At 42.1% G+C, this 14,227-nt stretch overlaps 1 protein-coding gene across 7 annotated transcripts in view; it reads left to right on the top strand.

The window, feature by feature from the left end:
• Positions 1-13,608, top strand: part of LOC146357860 (uncharacterized) — a 136,675-nt gene extending 123,067 nt beyond the window's left edge. For 5 of the 7 annotated variants that reach the window (XM_084857329.1, XM_084857339.1, XM_084857321.1 and 2 more), the window contains 6 exons: positions 2,530-2,650; positions 3,873-3,967; positions 5,637-5,702; positions 6,116-6,215; positions 8,483-8,635; positions 10,142-12,501. In XM_084857329.1, the coding sequence (XP_084713455.1) occupies positions 2,530-2,650; positions 3,873-3,967; positions 5,637-5,702; positions 6,116-6,215; positions 8,483-8,635; positions 10,142-11,829 (2,223 nt within the window). In that variant the 3' untranslated portion in view covers positions 11,830-12,501. Of the gene's footprint in view, positions 1-2,529; positions 2,651-3,872; positions 3,968-5,636; positions 5,703-6,115; positions 6,216-8,482; positions 8,636-10,141 lie in introns of all 7 variants that reach the window. The other 2 variants (XM_084857303.1, XM_084857312.1) reach the window with 2 other exon arrangements.
• The last annotated feature ends 619 nt before the right edge of the window (positions 13,609-14,227 follow it).

The following is a 14,227-nucleotide window of genomic DNA, read 5'->3' as shown; positions in this document are numbered from 1 at the left end:
AAAACTCTGCCTGTTCTTGAACTTAACCTTCAGCTGAGTATGTGTGAATGGATGAGCCTGCCCTATACTGAATAACGCCACAGTCTAACCCAAGGGTGACTGGCAGCAGCTCTCCAAGGTCTCTGGCCTCAGTCTGCCCCATTTGAGTTGGCAGAACATAGGAAGGGTGGTGGATTGTGGCCACCCCTTCCTGCTCTCCATAGCCATTTCTTGGCTTGCTTTGTTCTTGTGCAGCAGCATTGCTGCCACCGCCACTGCTTATATGTTTTCTGTTGTGTCAGCCCCCCACCCCACCCCTGTACGCTCACCTGCTGCAGTCACCTGAGTTTGGCTTTCTTGCCTCAGTAGCAAAGCCAACAGGAACTCTTATGTCCCCTTCCTTTCCAGTCTGGTCGGGTCCTGCCATCTGCAGCTGCTTTCTCTTGCTTTGCCTCAGTGGCAGTGCCACTGCTGCTTAATGCCAGGCTGCCACACATCCACACCTACTCAGCCAGCCAAGCTCTGGGTCAGAGTCACCGTCTGCTTCTCCTGCTGGCACATCTGTCTGCCTGTCCTGCCCAAGTGAGAGAGAAAGCCAGGTGCTTGGGTCTCTCTTCTCCTCTTGTCAAACCCCTTTTTTACAGTGCACCTTGGGCTCCCCTTTAGCCAAGCTGCTGACAAGGGGAAGGACAGGCATAGTATGAACAGCCAGTATCATGAGGACAAGCGAGCAAGAAGCCAGGCTGCAAGCGACTAAACCACACACACTGTTGCAGTGAGGTATTAATTATAAACAATAACAAATCAAATCAATCATGGCATGCCAACGCATTGTTCAAAAAATTCACTGATGGCTGTTGCTTTTCTTTTTTTTTAATATATCAGGTAGTGTCTGTATAGTCTATCTCCATGTAGCTGGATTTTTCATGATTTCCCCTCTTAGAGTTTGTAATTCATTATCTGTAGTCTCTACAATCTTGCTGGGTTTTTCATGATTTTCAACCCACAAAATTTGAAATTTTTAATCTGATTCTGTACAGTCTCCAAAGTCTTGCCGGGTTTTTATTATTCCCCTGCTTTGCCATTCATAATCTGTACCGTCTTTCTATATCTGTTTGGTTTTTTAGATCATCAGAACTCATTCACTCTCTTAACTTTAGCTTGGCTAAAGGGGAGCCCAAGGTGCCCTGTAAAAAAGGGGTTTGACAAGAGGAGAAGAGAGACCCAAGCACCTGGCTTTCTCTCTCACTTGGGCAGGAGAGGCAGGCCTTTGAAAACGGTCCGGAAACTTCAGCTGGTCCAAAATAGGGCAGCAAGATTGTTAACAGGGACTGGCCTGCGAGCTCATATTACGCCAGTACTTTTCCAGCTGCACTGGCTGCCAGTCCATTTCCGGGCCCGATTCAAAGTGCTGGTGTTAACATTCAAAGCCCTTAACGGCTTGGGGCCAGGTTACCTGAAGGATCGCCTCCTCCCATATGTGCCTGCCCGGACCTTAAGTTCATCATCAGCGGCCCTTCTCCGTGAGCCCCTGCCAAAGGAAGTGAGGCGGGTGGCTACTAGGAGGAGGGCTTTTTCTGCTGTGGCACCCCGGCTCTGGAATGAGCTCCCTAGTGAGGTTCGCCTGGCACCTACATTGTATTCCTTTCGGCGCCAGGTGAAGACCTTTTTATTTTCCCCGGCATTTTAGCTTTCTAAATTTTTATCTTTGTTGTTTTAAATCTGTATTTTAAACTCCTGCACTGCTGCTAGGTTTTATTGTGTTTGTATTGTTATATTGTGGTTTTAATGTTCTATATATTTTAAATTGTTTTATTGTGTGTTGTTTGGTTTTAATTTTTGTGAACCGCCCAGAGAGCTTCGGCTATTGGGCGGTATAGAAATTAAAAAAAAAACAAAAACTCATTAACTGAGGCTTGGGGCTCTGCCTCTCATTACTGAATCACAAAACTTTAGGTGTTTAAACTTGTTCTTGGCAACTCTCCTTCAGATTATGCTTCAGAGTCAGCTAGGACCCAGACTTGTTCCATTGCTTCTTCTCTGGTGATTGTTCTACCTCCTAGTCAGGTTGCCAGGGCATGAGGGTGATTTTCTGACCCGCCAGAGGTCTTGGGCTGGGCCAGTCCAGTCTCTGGCGGACATCTGTTCCTAGCCCTTTTCTATGCAGACCATATGCTTTACCATTGAGCTATGTCTCCTCCCTTAAGGATATGTTTTTGCTGTGTTTACTCTTTTGCTGTTGTGTTTTTAATTGGTTTTTTTAATGTATTTGCTTATTATTGTTTTTTATCAGTGATTGTAAGATGCCTTGAGTGCCATTTTTGGTAGAAAGGCAAGGTACAAAGCAAATAAATAAATAAACAAACAAACAAATCAATGTATGTATGTTACTGCGGGTCAGCAATTGCATACCTGTCCGAATAGTTTGGATAAAACTCTGTCCCATTCAGTGGACTTGGAGAAAAGTTTCATTTTGTGTTTGTGTGCATAGTGCATTCTGCTATGAAGCTAATCTTGTGTAACATGCGTCTACATCCTTGGATGTTTCAGGAAGTGAGCTACTGCCAGGGAATGAGTCAGATTGCAGCTATCTTGCTGATGTATTTAAATGAAGAGGATGCCTTTTGGGCACTGGCACAACTACTTACCAATCAGAGGCATGCAATGCATGGTAAGGTTTCATTGAAAACACTATCTTCCTTTCCTTTATTTTATTTATATTTACTTATAATAAATAGTGTTTTATATTGCCCTTCAAATCATATTCCAAGGGCAGCATTCTGGGCTGCTCAGACTACAACTCTCAATGCATCTGTCCAGGCGCTTCCAGAAAAAGTGATTTGTCGTTTAAAATGTGGCTAAATTAAAGCTCCTTTCATCACGCTGGAGGTTTGAGGAGGAGTAGAGAAGAAGTATCTTTGTACAGACTACATTTTATTGAAAAAGGAGGGTATTGTGTGTAATCCTATATATCTGTTGTGTGTAATTCTATATATAAGTAACAGAAAATGAATGTTTGAACAGCCCTTTGATCCCTTTACCATATGCAAATTCTTAATTTGTAAAAGAGGACAAAACCCCCTAGAACTATCTCAGGTTCTCTTTCTTATGGATTAAAAGGGATCTGCTAGATTTTAGTGATGGTATAAGTGTGTCCTGCCACACTGTAGTGAGCACTCTACTTTTGTAACTACTAGCAGTACTCAGGCCTGTTCCAAAAGCTATCAAATCAGTGAGAGTCCTGTAAGCAGGCTTGGCTAAGCACAATGGGCAGTATTCAGTGCTGTCAGAGCACTAGTGTAGAGCAGCACTAGCACAATGTCATTAGCATTAATTCAGTGGCAAATCATTGTTTTTTTCTCTTTGCCTAGCAAGCACTAATGATGTTGCACTAGCATTGATTTATGCTCATGCAACATTACTAGTAAAAGTACCATGACAAGCTTTGGATACTGCCCAAGGTATTTTGAGAGAATAATAAATGCCCTGTCTTTGGTTCTTTGGATCTGCTGCATGATGATAAGAAGATAAACAGCCATGCTGGATCAGAGCAAAGGCCCATCTTCTCCAGCATTCTGTTCACACAGTGGCCAACCAGTTGCCTGTAGAAAACCTACAAGTAGGACATGAGTGTAATAGCACCCTCCTCTTTGGTCATGTACAGAATTCCAGATCTTGTCCAAATATGAAACTGTAAATCTGGTAGTTTAGAAAGAAGAGCACTGCACTTTAATATATATATGCGTGCCCTTCATTCTTGTTGGGAGCAGCTGGAATTGAGTGTCTTAAGAAATGAAGGAGAATGTTATGTACTCACGTTAGATACTGTGCTGCTCAGCTTTCATTTCTCATTCCTTCTGACTGTGTTTTGGTTGTGTCTTTTCTCTTCAAAGGGTTTTTCATTCCTGGATTCCCAAAGCTGCAGAGATTCCAAGCCCACCACGAAGCAATCTTAAACAAACTTTTTCCAAAGCTGAAGAAGCACATGGTAATATTTTCTGTTTCTAAGTGAACATTTACCATATACATTTAATTTCAGAGTAATCGGAGTGTATGTTGTTGTGCTCACAAATGGTCAAGTATTTGACCATGCACCATTTCCATTTTAAACTTTTTATTGCTCCAGTTAGTGGAGAAGGTGCCATTTATCTAAACAATTAATTTTTAAATTATAGTTGACCAGAATGGCTAAACATGAAAACTTCTTCAAATCTGGAGAATTTTATAGGAGAAACAGGTAACTATTTCAAGGTAATGAGAGTCTCATTTAGACACTGACAGGGCATTGCTACCAGTTGCAAACTGTAACACCTGTATAGTTAATGCGCAGTATTCAATGGTGTCACTCCACAAACTCAAATAGGGCTAATGGAGCTCTGCTGAACCTTTCTGTTGTACAAGCACTTGCACGTTACGCTTGCGCAACCTATTGTACAAGTGGTTGTGTATTATGCTTGCGCAACCAGTTGCACAATTGTGGTTGTACAGATGTAACTTTAGTTAGATTCTTCTCTGCGCATAGTTCGGAACTTAGTTTCCGCTACTGCAACATCATTTGTGTTAGCAGAATGACACAGCTGGCTACTGCCCATAGCGTCATTTAAAATGTATGCTGGAGACTCACTTTCTTGAATGCTATGCCATTTTCTTTAACTGTAACTTTTCATAATGCCACTTGTGATGAACTTCAGTGAGTCCAAAGGGATTTAGCTACCCCACTACCCTGGTATATCTTAACACCAACACCTTAAGCTATGTGAGGGAGTGAATGGCAGAATCGGCTTTATCCTTGATGAACTCTCCAGTTTAAAGCCCAGTTTACATCAGTTGTCATCACTCTTCCAGGTAATTAACTTTAAGGTAGGTAGAGATGCCTCATACCTTGCAGAAGGCCAACCTTGACCCAAAGGAATCTGTCCTTAGCCTTTATGACTGTGGCATTTCAATATATTCCTCTAAAACTGAGCCATTTCGGTGTCTCACAGAAATAGCTTACTGAATGTAAATTTCAGCATTGAATATCAGGTAGAAGTTCTGCTTCAGGTTGCTAAGTCTGGTAGCTTTGATCAAGGACAGTGGAATTAGTTCTGGTAGCAGCAGGCTTTACTTAAGCCTAGTTTATGGTATATTTCCTCTTCTAAGTATTCAACTAGATGGGTAGACTGCATTGTAGATGGCTATTTAGTATTGTAGAAGATGTGATATGTAGGTTTACTTTTGGCCATCCCATAGGATTCTGCAACAACTAACCAGAACATTTGTTGAACTTCTTATCCTTTCGTAATATCTTTCTAAATGACATGATATAATGATTAATGTGAAATAATTATTTTCCAGACAGATACAAAATGCTATAGATGCGTAAACTAATGTTTTGAGTATATCATGTTGGTTAAAGAGAGGGGAAGGGGAATACATTGGTTATCCAAGGAGGAAATAAATATAAAAGATACCTAGTGTGTGTACCTAGCAAAGATAGATATCACTTCTTAGGTAGAATTTAATTTAGGCAAGGCCAAGCAAAGAGGTGAAAGTGTTATGTTTAGGAATCTGAATGTTTCAAGGACATGAATGCTAGTTTTCAATGTTAAAACAATAAGCCTCCAGCTTGTTTGCCCACTGAAATTAATTTTTTCCTTATTTTGACTCTCTCTTAGGACAAGGAACAGATGTCTACAGGGATTTATACAACTAAGTGGTTCCTGCAGTGCTTCATTGACCGGGTATGTGTCTTGGGGAGCAAGAACGTCAGCATGCTTACAACTTCACTGTCTTTATTTATGCTGTATAATTTGCGGCTCTTCAAAGTAAATATTATGTATCTTTTGCTTCTAAGTATTTTCATAAACTGGGATGACAGTCTAAACTAAGATTTGAGTGATCAACAAAAAGTCCTGTTATGCATAGGATTTTGGATTGGACTGATTTGATTTTTAACATTAAAGCGCCAAAATGGAAACTATATCTGTCTGAATTTACTTGTTAGATACATAAGAAATGCATATTGAAGTACAAGTAGTCTTGAGTTTAGCTTGAAAACATGTACTGGTTTGATAAAGGACACTTTGCTACTTATGCATGCATTCTGGTTTCTATGCCAATGTATAAGGACTAATTATTTTAACATTATAAACAGACTCCATTTACTTTAACACTGCGACTATGGGATATCTACATTATGGAAGGAGAGAGGGTTCTGACAGCCATGGCCTACACCATCCTTAAATTGCATAAAAGTAAGATATTTGACTTGACTGTTTAATGTGAATGATGTCATGACCCTGGGAATGGAGATTTATTGTAAGAGAGCCTGTTTATAAAGACAAGATTCCAGCAATGCTCCTGAAGGTTTTGTGCTTCATTCATGGGCTCCAATATAGCTTGGCTACTCTCGGGGTTTAATATCGCCTTTTGTTTTCATTTAAACAGGGATGGGCAGTTTGTGTCTCTCCAGATGTTTTGGCCAACAACCCTCATCAGCCCTAGCCAGAATAGCCAATGGTGAAGGATGATGGAGTTATAGGCCAAAACATCTGGAGAGACATAAGTTGCCTATCCCTGATTTAAATGGTTCACTTTGTTTACTAATGGTGAGCCACATAAGTTGTCCTTCCGTAGCATGAGATCTAATTGTGTGCACTTCCACAGCAATACTTGAAATACCAAATAGTGGTCCATCCCCTAGACCTTCCTGAAACCACAGCCAAAGCAAGTAGGAAACCACCCCTATTCAGTTCAATAACCTCTGAACTTACAGGAAAGCTCTAAAATCCTCCCATTGCCTTCAAATGCTGCATTCACGATGTAGAGAGCATCACACACGTTACACCATCTCTCTATATGGCACATATTATACAAGTAATATATTTCAAGAGGTTTTCTGAAAACTCCTTCAGTTGCTGTGAATATTTGTTTTGCATCATTGCAAACCCACAGAGAATTCTTTAACATAATTCACCTTTGAACAAAAAAGAGAAATCATACTAGAATTACTATACTTAAAACTAAGGATAAGAATATTTTTTCACAATTTGTGTCAATATCCCTTGCATTATCCTCAGATTTCTTAACCACAATTAAAAAAAAGAACAGTATTTACAGATTCCTTGCTTATCTGACTGATTCAACAAGACTTGCTTTTGCATTTGTGATGGCTTTGGTTATACACAGTGACCACTGCCATCTTAGATTTGGCTGTGTGTTTGGTTGCACCTATGGGCATCACCCATAGATTTGCTTGCAAATTCCTTTTGTATCTGCTGTACAAACCATAACCTGGCACACCCATACCTCCATGTTAGAATCCTCTGAGAAAACTGTAATTTGGATGGAATTCACTTGTGTCTAGAAAGTCAATAAAGGTTACCAGATGGTCTCAGCTAGCTGCTACTTTGTGCATTTTAAAAAAACTGCTGCCTTAAGCTTAAGAGTTCTCACACAGATTAGAAGCAAATTGGTTTAGAAAACTAAATTACTCTTATCAAGTCTAAGGGGAGACACAAGATGTATTTTTCCTTTCTGGGTGTGTGTGTGTGTGTGTGTGTATATGTATAAGGGGGAGAATGGGAATAAGAGAATGGAATAGAATAGAATGAGGAAAAGTAATGCTGAAATGTTTTTCTGACAAATTCAAGAGCGGGGAGGATAATCATGTCAGTCTTGTATAACAAACACAAAGAAGGCTTGTGGCACCCTAAAGACTAGCAGATTTATTGTAATGCTTTTCTGAAGCATGGTATTCACTATACAGACTCAAATACAGCCTGTGGGTCATGTAAGGAACTCTATTTGTTCAGACATGAGAGTTAGTCCTCAGGACAAGTATATATGTGCAATGTGCGAGAGAGATGAAGTGAACAAATGTACTGTGCAAATGTAGTCAGTGTTTATATGTAGCACTTCTGTATATGTATTAGAGCAAAGTGGATGCCCCAAATTTCATTTACATTTGTGAAAAGTATTGTTTTTTTACATACAAAGTATGTCTGAGACTAGAAACGTAATTACAGATGCTTTTATATGGAGTAATTCTGAACATATGGCCATAGAATTTCATGCCTGAGGACTGTGCATTTGCCTGGCCAAATAGCCTTGTAAGAGATTGAGCTATTGCAAACAACTGCATCAAGTTATAGAATGTAGCTCTACTCCCTCTAGAGGTGTAACATCTGAACAGTCTGCATATGACTGCAAACATCAGTGTGCCAGGCAATGCTTTATTCATGTGAGAGATTCTGATTAATATAAAAACCATAATGATGAAGTTTTGAACCACTGTAAATTCTTGTCAGGCTGGATGTGGGGATATTAACTTGAGAGCTCGAAATACAGAAAAAGGCAAATAAACAGGAAAACATAAATGGAACCTTGCTTATTACAAATTTTATGTTTTATTCTCTGCACTGATAGCTGCTAGTTCGTTGTGATCAGCATTATTCAGTAGAAACTATATAAGAACCCTTGTGATATCTTTATTGTGCTGAATTTTCTGCTGTCTGCTTAGAGCACTTGTTGAAAATGACCCTGGAAGATCTAAGGGAATTCCTCCAGGAAAAAACTGCTGCTTCCTTGCAGTATGAAGATGATATTGTAATTGAGCAATTGCAAGCATCCATGGCTGAACTACGCAAAATGAAATTTGACCTTCCACCTCCAGGTAAGCAGAAATAGAACAGCCGTGTTATTTTTGTTAATATTCTATCATGAAACCAAGCTTTAACTATTTTTTGGCTGAGCAGATTTCAGTTGAGTAGCTCACACGCTAAAACTCCATTCCATCTAGGAACACTATGTGTGTTCTGTATGATAGCCCTAACTAGATGGGGAACCTATGAACATACAGTTCTTTCAGAAGCGAAAGATCCACCAATTGGCTCTTGGGGGAAGGACCAGGAGGCTCAATCTGTTGGGGGAGGGGCTGTAGTGCAATGGTAGAGCAAATACTTTGCATGCAGAAGTTTCCAAATTCAGTCCCTAGCATCTCTAGGCAGGGCTGAGAGTGACTTTGGTCTAAAACCCTGCTGTGTCATTGCCAGTCAGTATAGACCAGGGCTGGGGAACCTGTGGCCCTCCAGAAATGGTTGTTGGATCAACTCCCTTCAGCCCCAGTTTAGTGCCATCAGGGTAATACAGTTCTTATGCTCTCAAGGGAAGCTGTGCAAATTCATGTTTCTAGAATGAGCATAGGAGGAGCCGTGCTGGATCAGACCAAAAGTCTACCCTGTCCAGCATCCAGTCCTCCGCAGTGGCCAACCAGATGTCTCAGGAAGTTGATAAGAAGAGCTTGAAGTCAATAGCCTCCTCCCACTATTGCCCCCCAGCAACTGGTATTCAGTGACAGGCTGCCTCTGGACCAGGAGGCTCCCTAAAGAAACCAGAACTAAAAGTCACTGATAGACTCATTCTCCATCAGTTTGCCTAATCCCACGTTTAAAGCCATCTAAGCTAGTGACCATCCCCTCATCCTGTGGTAGTGAGTTGCACTGTGTGAAGAAGTCCTTTTTTTGTTCTATCCTGAATCTATTGTCAATCAATTTCATTTGATGATCCTGAGTTCTAGTATTATGAGAGAGGGAGAAAAAGTCTCCCTACCCACTTTGTCCACACCGTGCACTAAACATCCCCACATGTTTTAGCCTTTCTTCTTAGGGAACATGCTACAAAATAAGGCATTTGTGCATGTAAAGCATTCTCACACATGACACTACAAGTATCCCTTGAGTCCTACTTGTGCTGCTTGCATGTATGAATGTTTACATGCATGAATGTTTTTAATGCAAGATAGGACAGACCATTTAAAAATCCAACTGTACCATGTCAGTTTTACTTCTGAATTAACAAATTGCAAAAATCACAAAATCATTTGAATTAGAAGGAAAATATGTATCTGAATTGGACACACTAGATAATCAGATTGTTAGGCTTTAACACTTAAACTTTAAACTTAAACTTTAGTTTAAGTGACACATTTTTCTTTTGAAAAGTGGTGATAAGTCTTGTACCTCCTTATGATAGGAGGCTCTGGCCCGCTGTTTTAGATGGTCGTTTTGCCTGGCCATTTCCTAAACTAGACTAAACAAAGTTTGGGTCCCTTTCATCTGCCCACCATTACACTTGGATTCAAAATAAGAGGCTAATGTATGTGTGGGCCTTTTTGTTACAGCAAAATCTGAAGAATTCCCCAAGAAACCTTTGGGGCTGGAGCGCTCTCTCAATCTGGTGTCAGTGAAGCCCAATGTTGCAGTTAATGACCAGAAAAATGCTGTCAGTGACCGCAACCATGACAAAGATGCTGCAGTACAACCTTCTCCAGATAAAAGTCCTTCTCACCTGAATGAAATAATTGGTAATTCAAATATGGCAATACATGAGAGAGCATATCTTCCACAACCCAATGGACCACCCATGCAAGCCAAACCAGCTGATCTGCACCCCAGTCCATTCCAGAATCATCAGCCAAGCCAAACATTTGAAACTGAGGAGCAACAAGTGGAAGCAAATTCCAATAAAAACCCATCAGAAGATAATCCTGCAATGCTGGATGAGATTCAGGTTATCGGAGAAAGTCCAGGTGTGCCTCCAGCCAGTAAGGAGGCTGCTTCATTAGAGAGCAGCAGCACAGAGAGGTGTAGTTTACAGGAAAACAACCCCTCTGTTTCTACAGATGACAAAGATCATGTTGTTCCCCAGGTTCTACATGTTCAGACAGGTTGCATGTCAATGGACAGCTCTCTGTGGGAGCCTGTCTTGCAGAGTCGGGCCCTAGAAGCAGACCCTTCTATCAGTCACAATGGTACAACAACATTATCGGGGGCAGAGTCGCCCCATCAAGTGCCACTGCTTCTATCCCTTGATGAGCAAATGACTTTGGAATCACCATCGTCTGTACAAAATGCAGCAGTGCTTCAACATGGGAGCACCACCTCATCCTCTGAAGATTTATTATCTGAAGATGCTACACTGCTTCTAGGTCACCAGTGCCAGCCTCCAAGTATACACTCTTCTTCTACACTAGGAGACAGCGTGTCCACAACATGTGACTTGCCAGAAAGCATAGTAGCTCCATGTACAGTCAAAGTACTTGCTGCTCTCCCTCTCCCATTCCAGGATGGACAACGACGACCTTCTAATGCATCTCAGTATGACAACCTGTCTGAAGATGAGGCTGGGGAAGAGAAATCTCCCATTCAGGTGCCCAGTTCTAAGAAACTGGAAGTTTTGATACCACAGACTGAGCTCTGTGCTCCAGCATTAAAGTGTACAATGCCTAAGTCTGCTTCGGTTGCGGAGATGGAAAATCTGCAGAGACAAACTTGGGAAATGGTAGATTTGGTACAACACCCAAAAGGACTTGGCCAACCCACCTCATTCACCATGCTGTCCCATCACAAGAGACTTTCTGGAGGAGGCAGTGTGCCAGTCTTATCTGAGACAGACTGTGATGTGCTCCTGCTGTCAGAAGGCTTCCATGCCCGGCCCACTTCATCACCAGTGTTACAAGAGCAGCACAGCCCTTTCAGAATAGTAAAGACCACCACCCCTCTTCACTTGGCTCATGCTACAGAGCAAGACTTCTTGAGCAAAAAGCAAGTGGCTATGCCTTTGCCAGAGGCCACCAACCATGAAGCAGCTGGTGGTGACATACTTGTTCCTGCAGCTATGGAAGCTGAGGAGGGTGGAGCTGCCAGTGATTGTCTTCAGAAGTCAGTAAATGTTTTGGGTGGCTCACCCAAAGGTTTTCAAAGGCCAAAGCCAAAAGTCCCACCCAAGGTTTTCAAAACTCATTCAGATAACCATTTCTATCTAGGCTGCCCTCCCATGCTGAAAATGTCTAAATCAGTCACATTCTAACAGAACTGAGAAAGAGGAGCTTAAGGATATACAGTGTTTGTTCATGAAAGGTTGGAACAAAAATGCACAACCTAATATAAGACCAGGAAAGCAATCATATTGCCAGTCATACTGTGTCCAAGAATTCAGGATGGGCTTAGAATACAGGCCAGTCTTCAGGAGACTATGCCTGTGAATATATTCTTTAAAAACTTGGGGGTTCTCCTCTTCAGACAGCTTCCAAAGTGCTTTTGAATCTTGCTTTTCGTATCTCCTCCCACACAACTGGGTAGATGTCTAACAGATTTAACCTTGCAAAATCATTTGTACTGTTTCCTTATAGCTGAAAAATTAAGAACATTAGAACAGCAATGAGACAGAAGGACTGTTAAGGAAGCAGGGGACTACTCAGTTACAGGTTTGGGCCAGTAGTAGCACATTTTTCCGTAGCAATAGCGTTGTTGTTTTTCTGTTTCAGCCAATAGAGTTCTGTAAATGAGGCTATGAATGCTTCATGCCAGGGAAGTTAGCTTTCACAGCATCTATGCAATATCCAGCACACATTACTCATGTTCATGTTCATGTGCAGTAAAATCAGGCAATTCAGCAAGCCTGTTCTCAGTTCTTTAGCTCCCTCACTTGTTTGCACTGGTGAGGTTTCTCAAAGATTAATAAAAACATCCCATGCAGAGGAATGATTTTCTATTCAGTTGAACTATGTAACGTGCCATATGGAAAGCAAGGGCAATTACCAAGGGAAGCCAAGGTGGTGGCCTAGGTTGCATGCCATTCACCAGCAGATTTGTCCCAGTGTGCTGAATCCCTAGCAGCTTCTGTGTACTCATGAGCTTGGACTGTTTGTATACAACAGGAAAGATGGCAGTAGCAGACAGAAAAAGAGGTGTAGCAAGCTCAGCTGTTTTTCTGTGCAGATGCTGGAAGTGAGCTGGCTCACAACCCTACAAGTGACTGAAATACGTTTTGCTGACAACAGACAAACCTGCACAGTGGCCAAGGCAAAAAGGCATAACTTTACAAGATAGCCTTTCCTAGGCACTTAAGATGTGCTTTAAAAATGGAGGTTTTACTAAGAACGTAGCTTTAAAAAGAAAATTACTCAAGGCCTAGTTCCTCAAATACAGGTTTATAGCTATTGAAGCTTCTCTACTGCTGCTTGGTGTAAAAAGAATGCTCAATCTTTTCTCCAGTAATCAAGGTTGAATTGCTACAGTAAAAGGTATGCAGAGCTGTTATACATCAGTGTTTACACTCACACATTTTAATGGATTGTCCAGTTTCTCTCTAGACGTGAGAGGGTTAAAGTGAAATAGAGCCCCATAGCAGGCAATTTGAGCTTCCCTTTATCATCCATAGAAAAGGCCTGAGCATAGCAGTGAGAGCCAGGAATCCCTCTTCTAATCTCACTTCAGCTTTCTTTATGGTTTTAGGGAAGTTTGCATGATGTCTTCCCTGCCGCTCCTATTGGAAATCGTGCTTAATCCTTATAGGATTAATGAGTAGTTAATACTTGCAGTGCTCTGGGAGGAGGAGAGAGTAAAGTCATTGCTAAATGGGGGTGGTCAGAAACCCCTCACAAGGAAGAACAAAGCTCATGCTTGAGTGGCATTTTATGTGTTACATAGGGATGTATGAAAGTCACTTACCTTTTCGCAGCTTGGCTTCGCGGTGGGGGGGAGGCGCTTCGCTTTCCCCCCCGAAGTTCAGGTGAAGGTGGGGAGGCTTCCCGCCTCGCCCGGCCGAAATTCAGGCCAGGGAGAAGCGCCCCGTCTCCCCGGCCGCAAAACAAAAAGTAAAAAAAAAAAAAGTGCGTACGCAAATGGCGGCGGCCCATGGGCGCTGCCATTTGCGTTCCTTATTTTGGCACGTCTAGTCTACGTAAAGATTTACGTAGACTACGGCGAAAATAAGGGCACGCTACTTGTGTTGCCCTTATTTTCGCCGTAGTCTACGTAAATCTTTACGTAGACTAGACGTGCCAAAATAAGGAACGCAAATGGCGGCGCCCATGGGCTGCCGCCATTTGCGTACGCGCTTTTTTTTTCTTTTCAAAGTCACCCGTGATAGGCTACATGACGATTTACGTAGCCTATCACGGCTGACTTTGGAAATCTAGCCGTGATAGGCTACGTAAATCGTTACATAGCATATCACGGGTTTTTTTTAGTTTTGTTTTTTTGCAGTGGCGGTGGCGGCAGCCGGTCGGGAGACCGGCCGCCGCCCCAGCCCGTGACGAAACGCTGCCGAACCACTGCCGGGACCCGCCGGCGGGAGGGACATTCGCCAAAGGGAAGTCCTGTCCTGGGGGGGGTGGCGGTGGTGAATTTCACCGCCGATTTCGGGGGGCCGAATGCGTTGGCGCTCAGCCCCCCGAAGATTCGGGGAGAAGTTCTCCGCCATC

The sequence above is a fragment of the Heloderma suspectum genome, chromosome 1, assembly GCF_057233095.1.
Source record: "Heloderma suspectum isolate Gila_16-S chromosome 1, 16-S_ref, whole genome shotgun sequence".
NCBI lineage: Eukaryota > Metazoa > Chordata > Lepidosauria > Squamata > Helodermatidae > Heloderma > Heloderma suspectum.
Note: the sequence above shows the minus strand (reverse complement) of the source record. Positions and strands in the feature narration are given on the sequence as shown.